This window comes from Drosophila virilis, chromosome X, assembly GCF_030788295.1.
Source record: "Drosophila virilis strain 15010-1051.87 chromosome X, Dvir_AGI_RSII-ME, whole genome shotgun sequence".
Classification (NCBI taxonomy): domain Eukaryota; kingdom Metazoa; phylum Arthropoda; class Insecta; order Diptera; family Drosophilidae; genus Drosophila; species Drosophila virilis.
Window position 1 is genome coordinate 1704660 of NC_091543.1, and position 10341 is coordinate 1715000.

Sequence of the window (10341 nt, forward strand, 5' to 3'; positions counted from 1 at the left end):
AACTGGAGAACCAGGCGTGAGCGTTCAAGGCAGCCTTCACTCTACTCTTCTCATCTTCGCTCTAAAGGTGAGTTATTTTCTTCCTATATCGTTTATGCATTATCCTCAAGATCAAGACGCATTATACAAAAGAATAGAGCATTCGGGTTCAAATCCTCGGACGTTCCACTGTAGCCAATGTGATTTTTTAATGTAATGTAAATGGATATCTTTTAAATATATCCTACAGTAATAACAATTGCAATGGTCGCTCTCCAATGGGATTAGAGCCAACTCCTTGCTGAGTTCCAGATCCTAAGAAAGCCTTAAGGCAGAGACTACTTGACAAATATACAGTCAAACATGGCTAAAACGACTCGACTGGTCGTTTCTTCCAAATTAATTGCAGCAAGGCGTGTTCGCCTTTGCGAGCGTCCACTGTACATACGATTCGGCCAGCTTTAGAGCTGCGCATCTCAGCGAGAAAAGCGCGCGTAAACTTTTGCAGAAAAAAAAAAATATTAAAAAAAAAAGAAAGAGACGAATAAAATTCTTGTTTCACTTTGCGCTTGCTTTATAATTTGTCGTATTGCATTGCTGCAATCTTCTGCTTCATAATACAAAACATTCACACAATTTTGTTTGTTTTTTCTTAGTTTTTTGTTGTTGTTGTTGGGTTAGTTCCAGAGTTGGGAACTCGTTTAAATTTAAGTTGAATAAAAAAAAACGCTGTCTAGTTGCGCGAGCCACGTCCAAAGCCGCCACGGAACTCGACCTCACCGGCGCCGGGTCCGACATCGCCCTTCTTGTCCACACCGCTGCCGCCGGGTGCGCGTCTGTAGGCAGAACGATCTTCGCCCGTTTTGGAGGCATCGGCTGGGCCGCGTGGTCCACCAGCCGCTGGGCGTGGACGCAACGGTTCCGAGCGTGTCGGCCGCTTCAGAGTGGAGGGCACAATTTCGGGCGGCAAATGCAGATAGCTGCGCAGCTCCTCAATGCCCTCGTTGGTCAGATACCAGTAGTAGTGCCTCCATGCGAACTGCTCCTTGACGAGACCGCGCGAGTGCAGAGATTGCAGTGCCTTGATGACATGCAAATTGGGGATCGACTCCAGTTCGGGATGCTTCTGTGCATGGAAATCCTTTTTGGCCACAATGACGCCCTCCTTGAAGAGGTACTCATAAATGGCGACACGATGAGCCTTTGGCATGAACATGCTGCACGTAACGAAAACAAAAAGATAAAAAAAAAATATATAAACTTATTAGAACTTGTGTTGTTGTTGTTGTTGTGGTGGTTCGGTTTGTTCGGGTCTTGTTGACAAGACGCTGTGCGACATTTAAATGTCAAAATAAATGGCAAACTTTAATAAATATGCACATAACACGTATATTGACAGCTGTTGCGTTTCACAGCGCATTCACTGCAATTTCATTTAGCTAAACACTTTGGCGGATTCGCAATTATTTTACAGATTCTTTTTATATATTTCACGTACTTTGCGTCTTCTATGGAGCAGAGACCGGAAAGAAAGGAAAAGCGAGTTGACAGCTGTCAGCTCTCATATTCTTCTTCTTTTCGCAATACACACAGAGCTGCACGGAGCGTGTACACGCGAATGGTAGCTGCAGAGTTGCTTAGTGGCCAGCAGAATGGTCACTCATATATCACGCTCTATATATATATTAATAAATAGAAATGTTTACATTTGGAGATATAAGCTTTAATAAACTGCGAACATAACAACTGTAAGCAGTAAACTTTTCTGTGTGTTTTCAGCCAAAATATGATTGACATAACAAGATGACGTCACTATTGACATAGCTTTGCTGTTCTAGCTGTAAAAAAAAACTACCCTGAAAATATTGAATTTGGATTGATTTTATCGATTCACGCAGCTATCGATAACTGTTATTATACTATGATATCTTGGCGCGGGCTTTTCAAATTTAAATTTAGCCACAATTTTAGCCGTGCCTATTTTTAACACTACAACTTTGGACTAAACTTTATATATCTTTGGAGAAGTTACACAAAGAGTTTTGAAATTGAATGTAAGTCAGATGAAAATAGTTTTCCGCAATTTTTCGCACTTGTGGGTCGCGTTGCATAAGGTAAAATTCGTGAGTTTTTTATTACATTATGAATTTCACACTAATCAATAAAATGCCAACAATATTGTTTATGATCGGCTTTAACCAGCGATAGTCGAGTTTACAACATAAGTTTATCAACTGACTGTACAGTTACCACGAAGCTCTGTGCGACAGCTTCAACAACAACAAACTGCCCGAAAATAGTTTATCAGCAAAGCAACTACTTAAGTAGCCAATTAATTTAGATATGGATTTCTTTATAACTGACTTCTCTTTAAATATTGCACGTTTCTGCTCTTATTTCTTTCATTGGCCTTGCTTGAAATCGTGCTCGTCGATTAGATTAGCCGATTTGTGTAAAATTGTATTTTATTTTACTTATTATTAGTAAATATTGTTTACGAATTCGAATGAATCATCGTGCGATGACAATATCGATCATTTGGCACTTCTAATTTGAGTTATTTGGAATTGCTTTTGTTTATGCGAAAATGTTTCTTAGAAACACGTGCAGCCCAATCTGACATTCGATTAGATAGCCAAGGCTGAGCATGTCATAATTTTATGGGTCAGTCCGATTAATGTATCCAAATTCCCTAAACAATACAAAACAAAAATAAATATCGAACTTGTAACTCTGATAATAAAACACATAATAACGGTATAAATATAAAGTTAGGTTAGGTTATGCTTTCCAGTTTCAAAGGTCGATTGGACTTCGGATCAGAATATCTCAATGCACAGCAGACTTATTGTTATTGGGCCAATAAACTTTGATTTCAATCATCCAGACAACTTTTAAGTACCGGATTAGATTAGCATTAGCCGATACGTGGGCACATCACGATGATGGCCTATATTTGGCTTCCTTTTTCTTTAAATATTTAACTATCAAAGTATATGTAATACAATTATTTGCTTTGCTCGGTTCAAGTCTTGAACTTTAACATTAGCTCAAGCTTTACTTTTCGATTATTAGGTAGATTTTCTACAGCCTCTAAGCTTCCACTCGATCAACCTTTAACCGCAACTTTCACCAAGGCAGGTGGATTGGCCAGAAGAGGTGAAATCCTTCTCAAAACTGTCTTGCTTGAAAGAACTTTTAGGTGAAGTTTTAAAGTCTCCTACCTACGATAAAAGTGTAAGCGAAAGTGAAAGTTTCCATCAATCCGTCAAGTCGTCAGTCAATCAATCAATTAGCATAGGACATTTGATACATGTTTTCACGTGAAAGAACGTTACCTTCATCTGGTAGCGTCGAGTACATACGCACCAGCGAACAGGTGTAGCCAAGAGATCAGGGTAAAGCCCATCTGGTTGGCACCTTGAACCTGCTGCTGATATGACGAAGAGAATGCCCCTGGACACTGACTGGCTGCTGCTTAATAATTAGTCAGCGATTTACGGTTCGCGGTTCGCGATTCACGCGTCGGTTTTCAAATCGGGCGGCACGACGAGGCCGGGCGAGTGCTGTCTGTCGCCGCGGTCTAATCAATGGCCAATTATTGATTAGGTTCTGACGAATATTGTTAAGTCGCAAGCAGATCCAGCTAAATCTTATCGCGGTTTTGCGCGTAACGTATAAAAGGCAACGCAGCGCATTCAAATCCGATTGAAGACCGCTGCAATTGCCGTGGAAAATGTATAAAATTGGCTTTGCGCTTTTGCTGTGCATCCTGGCGGCCGCCGGCGGCGAGTCCCTGGACATTGATCGTTATCAGCGGCTGATGCAGTTGCGCCCTTTGGCGGTCGAGTTTATCGATTATTATCGAAACATAACGAGCGGCGATCTGTTGATACCCGGCACAGGGCTGCCCAATCAACAGGATCTGCAGTGCTTGGCCGAGGTGGCAACGCTCAGCCAGGGCGTGCAAACGGGCAGCATTTGGGCGCTGCGCAGTAAGTGGCATTCGGTTGCGCGCGTAACTGCCTAACTGTAACTCGCTACCTCTTCCTCTCTCCCTCATTTAGTGATCGACTCTTGGGGCCGTTTGCCCGCGGGCATGCTCTATGGCAATCTAAAGGATCTGGGCAACTTTGATGAGTGCATCAGGGTGAATCAGCTGGTGGCAAGCACGGGCCACAGTCTGCGCGGCAAATACTGCATGGCCAAATTGTTGTCCGGCAACATGTTGGCCGGCAATGCCGGCGCCCTGGGCATGCTGGGCGTGCAGACGGCGATTTGCCTGCCCGCCAGCTGCACGGGCGAGCACATGGAGACGCTGCTCCGACAGCTTTTCAAGCAGCTGCTCAACATTGAACTGAGCACCGACACGCAGCTGATCAATGCCGCCAGCTGCCAGACCGCGGAGCGTGAGTCGCTCGATGGTCTGGCCATATTTACCATGTAAGTATTGCCAAATGCTGCACTGCATCCATTCATCCAGCCAGCTAATGCATATGTACTTACAGCGTGCTCATGTGTGTCTTGGTCGCTGCCCTGCTGCTGGCCACGCTCTACGATTACTTCCTGTGCGCGGATCAGAGTAAGTAGCTAAGCATAATCCCGCTGCTGCTGTGTCTGATCGAGACGATCTCCTTGCAGAGCATTTGCCCGCCTTGGTCAAGGTGTTTTCGGCACGTGCCAATTCGCGCGCGCTCTTCCGCATTGTGGACAGCAAAACGAATCCGAATGTCATCGACTGTCTGCACGGCATACGCTGCCTCTCGCTTATCTGGGTGATTTACGGCCATGACTATATCATTCAAGGCCTATCGCCCAATATTAATCTGGTGGATGTCATACCGGTTAGTTCGGACGCAATCACAGCTATTGCCCATTGGCCTAACTAATCTGCATTTTCCATATCCTCTCCAGTGGTATCGATCGCCCTTCAGCATGTTCATTATCCATGGCCTCTTCTCCGTGGACACCTTCTTCTTCCTCAGCGGCCTGCTTGTCGTTATGGTTGCTCTGCGCTCCATGGAAAGGTAACTATCTGTCATCTCATATATAGGAAAATTCCGCGAATTGAAAATTATTTCGGTCCAGGGTTCGATTTAATGGGATGTCTGGTTTAGGTAGGGGAAATCCCCCGAATTGAAAAAGAATTCGGTTCAGGGTTCGATTTACTTATTTATTCGATTTATTTAAAAAATATATTTCTTGAATTCTTTATTAACGAATTAACTATGTCATATACACATATTCCAGTCAGGGAAATTCCCCGAATTACAAAAGAATTCAAGGGAAATCCCCGAATTATAAAAGATTCCATTTAGGATTCGATCTAATACGTTATCTGGCTTCGGCGTAGAAGTTCGAAAGATGATTGATTTATTTTAAAGGAATATATTTCTTTAATTTCAAATTAACATAATAATAGCTGTAATTAATAATTTATACATTAAGAAGAAATTGTTGGAAGCACCTAACCTCACTTGGCTCTCTTTCAGAACCAAGGGCAAGCTGAATGTGCCGCTAATGTATCTGCATCGTTATCTGCGCCTCACGCCTGTCGTCGCCTTCGCAATACTGTGCTACATGAGAATCCTGCCCCTCCTGGGCGCCGGTCCGCTCTATAAGGGCCTGGTTAGTCAACTCTCGGCGCCCTGCGAGGACAACTGGTTCTGGACCCTGCTCTATGTGCAAAACTATGCCACCAACACTGTGGTAGGTGACAAAGTTCAATGTTAATCTATAAAGTCAAACTAAGTGTTATCTTTGCCATTGCAGTGCCTGCCCCACAGCTGGTATCTGGGCGTGGACATGCAGCTGTATATCATATCGCCCCTGTTGCTGATTGCGCTCTACAAGTGGGGCAAAAAGGCCATTGCCGGCATTGTGGTGCTCATGCTGCTGTTGGCTGCATGCCTCTTCAGCATGATGGTAGTCAGGGGCTACAGCTTGTAAGTATCTAGCCTAAAGGGCAGTTCAAGTTAGCAATAACAGTGCTGCCAATTTGTATTACTTTAACAACACTGGCAACACTGCTCGCGTTGTCGAGCTTCGATAATTACTTTATCATGTTCATGTCAATTGTTTAAATATTTGCCAGGCGGTTGCAAATGTTTGCAGTGTTGCCTGCTTGTCTTACTTTTTCAGCTGACAGCTGTTAATTAGTTTGCAATTTGAATTGTGACCTGCTAGAATTGCAGTGCTGCGCGCAAATGGCAACGCTGCTTGCAATTTACAGGCTAATGTTAAATTGACAGCGTTGCCACTAAATTCTTACAGTGTTCTTACATTTTAAGACGTTTGTATTTATTATAGATCTTCTGGTGGCATGTCCGATGAAATATACTTTACAACGCACACACGCGCCTCGCCCTGGATAATTGGCCTTATCTTTGGCTATTATTTGCATGTGAATCGCGGCAAAACCTTTAAGCTGAATCGTCTAACCGTCTGGCTAGGCTGGCTCATCAGCCTGGGCCTGATCTTTACCTGCCTGTTCGCGCTCTATCCATATCCGGCGAACGGCAATCATTTGCCCATCGTTAATGAGGCATTCTACGTGACGCTAACACGGATTGCCTGGCCCCTGGCACTCGTTTGGCTGGTGTTCGCCTGCAAATACGGCTACGGCGGTTTGGCCAACAGCTTCCTCTCCAGCCCGCTGTGGCAGCCGCTGTCGAAGCTCTCCTACGGCGCCTACATCTGGCACATACTCATCGAGATTCTCAATGGCGGCATCACGCGCACCAGCACCTACTTCAGCGACTATCAAGTGGTGCGTTATCTTACGCATCTGTTGCGCCTTCTGCCATATATCTATAATTGTGTTTTTTTTTTTATTGCAGATGTTGCGCTTCTGGCATGACTTTGGCTTTACCATTTTGTTGGCCTATTTCATGTTCCTCTTGGTCGAGGCACCTTTCGGCGGCCTGGAGATGTTATTGTTTCCCACTCGCGCGCCCAGAAGCCAGCCTGCTCCAGCTGTCAAGAGCCCCAGAGCCGAGCCGGAGCCAGCTTGCATTGAAATTGCGCCTGCGCTGGAGCCCAAAACAGCGCCGATTAATTAGGTAGCAAGACGTTTCATTTAATTCCTAAGTAAGCTAAGCTCTTCGTAATTTATTTAGATATATTTTGCAGTATTTTAACAATAATCTTTAACGGTTAATATGATCAATAACACAACTAACGAAAGTCGAACTTGGCAGGGCTGCAGTGCAGCTTATGAGTTCAGGGCTGCAAAAGCGCTTCGAAAATGGGCCGTTAGATTTTCAAATGTAGTTTTATGCTCTTAAATGCTGTTTTACGGATCTGAGCCGAAACGATATCACTTTCATATTCCAATAAAATCTGGTTTATTGAATGTGGACGTCCATTACGATTCAAATTCGAAAATCAGATGAGCTAACCATTGATTCGATAAGGATAGCAATAGAAGAGTCTATTGCAGTTTAGCCCGTCACAATTTCTATTTATCAGATTATCGTAAATATTGTTAATCCAGCAAATTATAAGCCCAAAAGTATGCCATCTTTTTGCGATAGTACATTTAAGTTTTTAATATCAGTTCGTTGTTTTTGGAAGATTTTTATTAAGTGCTCGTAAATGGCTACTTTTGGGATATAAAATATTTATTATTGAAATGGAAACTTTTAGAAATTAATACTCCAGAATTGAGGAATATTTATGCTGGACAAGGGCAACTTTTGGGATTTACAATGCCAGAACACAGAATATGCTAGAATCCTATAAATTAGAGATGAGCAGGATGTTGATATTGAAACGTATCGATAATATGAAAACGGCGTGAGTTATCGATGATATGTAACGTTAAAAATGTGAAGTCTCTAGCTCTAAAAGTCCCTGAAATCTAGAGACAGATCAGCTCGGCTATTGATTGATTGATTATTATGAATAGAGATTCTCGCTTTTTAAAAACTTTTTACGCATTTTTTAGTTTGTTTTTTTTGGAGTCGACCCTCAAGTGCGTGACTCTATTATAGTGTTACTATTCAAATATTGATTAAACTGTACAGCATAATTGCAATTGTTTTTAAAATTGTGATAAGCTTGGCGGCTAGATTATACTTAGATAGTGTCATGAATGAAACATTTACGAGTCATTCGAATTGGACAATAAAATAATCATAGCACCTTATCAAATGGCCCACAAGTAGCCAAACGATTGACAACGCCAAACTGATTCACAGCCGGCTGCCGTAAGGCTAATTGCGATTTTATAGTCTTCGGACTGGCTTTGAGCCGAAGGCCGCCCTCTGCCAGCTGCCAGCTGCCGGCCACTTGACTTTGCGTTTAGACTGACAAGTTCAGGGAACAGCTGGCACAGCTAATCGAAATATGACGGCGTGGTTCGAGCCCGGAACCACACGCTTTTATTCTAAATTCCCTTAATTCCACAAAACAAGTTCGTTTCATAGTTTAAATATATATTTATTTAAATAAGTTTAGTTTAGCTTAGTTTCTACTTGAGCATAAGTTTATATAAATATTATATAAATAACAAAAACAAAAAAAAAAAGAACCTAAATATTTATACTAATACAAAGATTATGTGCTCACAGGTGGCGCACTCGACGCGCCAGCCGGGCCCGCTTCCAGATCAGACGCCGGCTGCGGAATGGGCGACTTCTCGGCGAGCTGTGGAGCTGGTGCCGCGGTTGCCGCCCGCTTGGACTCGACGGAGATAACTGGTTTTGGGCTGGGCAGCATCAGGCTCTCCAGGCCGCTCAGCGGCGCCTCGATGATGATGTACATGAAATAGGCGGTCAGCAGGGTGAAGCCAAAGTCCGCCCAGAATTTCAGCATCTGTGCAGAAACGTTTAGTTGGGCTCAAGCAGAACGGTTGAGTCTCGCTGCAGCACTTACCATTTCGTAGTTGGAGAAGTATGTGTTGGTCTGGACACGTCGCCCATTTATTTCCTGTATCATAATGTGCCACACGTAGGCCGAATAGGAGAGCTTCGACAGCGGCTGCCACAGCGGGCTGGAGAGGAAGCTGTCGGCCATGCCGCCGTAGCCCTGCATGCAGGCGAATACCACCCAGCAGAGTCCGATGGGCCAGCCAATGCGGGTTAGCGAATAGTAGAGGGCATCGCTTAGCTGCGACAAATCCGGACCGGTCCATTCAACATATGGCAGCAGCACAAATTCGCACAGAAAGAATATGACCAGGGCGGACACCCAGCCGGACCAGACGGCAATGCGGTTCAGCTTGAAGGATTTGCCACGATTCGCATGCAGGAAATAACCAAAAACGGCGCCAATTAGCCATGGTGTGCCGTGCATGTGTGTGCCGAAATAGAGTATTCGACCATTTGGACCATTTCCAACGTTTCTGCAAACCAGCCAAAGAAGAAGATAATGCGGTAAGTGTGGTTAGATTGGGGTAAGTGAGGTTATGTTGCGTTAGCGGGAGATAGAATAGGATTAGATAAATGGCATGGATTAGAATGCTTAAGATTCTATCTTTTGATTTGCATTTCCAATTATTTACAAAGTTTCTCTACAGTTGCAGAATAAGAAAAATGGACAAGTGAGGTTAGGTTGGGTTAAGCAATTGTATAAAGTGAGGTTATGTTGTGTTAGCGTGGGTTTAGAATAGGATTGGATGCATGAACTGGGATACGATGTGCTAGTTTTTATTGCATTAATGTAAATTTTACGTTTCTAGCATTTATGCAGAGCAGCAGGAGAAGATAAAGTGAGGTTATGTTGGGTTAGCGTGGGGATAGAATAGGATAAGAGAAATGCTATGGAATAGACTATCCAAGATTATATTATATGATTTTCGTTGTTGTTTTACAGCACTTCTGCAAGGCAGCAGAAGCTTTAGCAGAGCATATAATGTAAAGTGAGGTTAGGTCGTGTCAGTGTGAGGTTAGATCGTGTCAAAGTGAGGTTAGGGTTAGCTGAATGTCATTAAATTGGATGCTCTAGTTTCTATTATTTAATTTCCCTTAAGTACTCACTTGACGAACATGGACATATTCTTGACCATCATGACGGTAAATAGCCAAATGGTTAACAGCACAATTAGGATCACAGCCCCAATGGCGGCCTTCTTGCCCCATTTGTAGAGCGCAAAGAGCAGTATGGGTGAGAGTAGATACATCTGCATATCCACGCTGAGGTACCAGCTATGGCCGAGGCACTAAATACACATTGAGAGCCGGTAACATGCATGTTAAGGGTGCCTGGTAAATGTTATCAACTACTTACAATATCATCGGTGGCATAGTTCTGCACATAGAGCAGCGTCAAAAACCAGGTGCGTGAACATTTGCTGTAATCATCAAAGCCATCCTTATCCAGCGGACCATCGACCAGCACGGGTATCATCGTCATGTAGAC

At 43.5% G+C, this 10341-nt stretch overlaps 4 protein-coding genes across 6 annotated transcripts in view; 2 read left to right on the plus strand and 2 right to left on the minus strand.

The window, feature by feature from the left end:
- Positions 1 to 529: 529 nt before the first annotated feature.
- Positions 530 to 1619, minus strand: LOC6634419 (small ribosomal subunit protein eS10B). Its single transcript, XM_002058189.4, has 2 exons — positions 1478 to 1619; positions 530 to 1196 (listed from the first exon to the last, which is right to left on the minus strand). Exon 2 carries the CDS (start codon positions 1193 to 1195, stop codon positions 713 to 715), a length of 483 nt encoding a protein of 160 aa, XP_002058225.1. The 5' UTR covers position 1196; positions 1478 to 1619; the 3' UTR covers positions 530 to 712.
- Positions 1620 to 3690: 2071 nt separating this feature from the next.
- LOC6634418 (nose resistant to fluoxetine protein 6) lies at positions 3691 to 7921 on the plus strand. The gene is made up of 9 exons (XM_032440441.2): positions 3691 to 3974; positions 4047 to 4422; positions 4488 to 4561; positions 4621 to 4823; positions 4894 to 5006; positions 5472 to 5688; positions 5752 to 5924; positions 6289 to 6748; positions 6819 to 7921. The coding sequence occupies exons 1-9, from the start codon at positions 3716 to 3718 to the stop codon at positions 7038 to 7040; spliced, it is 2097 nt and encodes a 698-aa protein (XP_032296332.1). The 5' UTR covers positions 3691 to 3715; the 3' UTR covers positions 7041 to 7921.
- Positions 7922 to 8525: 604 nt separating this feature from the next.
- LOC6634417 (nose resistant to fluoxetine protein 6) overlaps positions 8526 to 10341 on the minus strand; it is a 3196-nt gene continuing 1380 nt past the window's right edge. Inside the window, exons 5-8 of the mRNA XM_070211384.1 lie at positions 10210 to 10341; positions 9960 to 10141; positions 8857 to 9325; positions 8526 to 8796 (exon numbers count right to left, since the gene is read on the minus strand). The exon at positions 10210 to 10341 is cut by the window's right edge and continues 195 nt beyond it. Of these exons, the coding sequence (XP_070067485.1) occupies positions 8539 to 8796; positions 8857 to 9325; positions 9960 to 10141; positions 10210 to 10341 (1041 nt within the window). The 3' untranslated portion in view covers positions 8526 to 8538. The remainder of the gene's footprint in view (positions 8797 to 8856; positions 9326 to 9959; positions 10142 to 10209) is intronic.
- LOC6634415 (nose resistant to fluoxetine protein 6) overlaps positions 8934 to 10341 on the plus strand; it is a 23013-nt gene continuing 21605 nt past the window's right edge. For 2 of the 3 annotated variants that reach the window (XR_011417444.1, XR_011417445.1), the window contains exon 1: positions 8934 to 10341. This exon is cut by the window's right edge. The gene's annotated coding sequence lies outside the window, so the exon portion shown is untranslated. The other variant, XR_011417446.1, reaches the window with a different exon arrangement.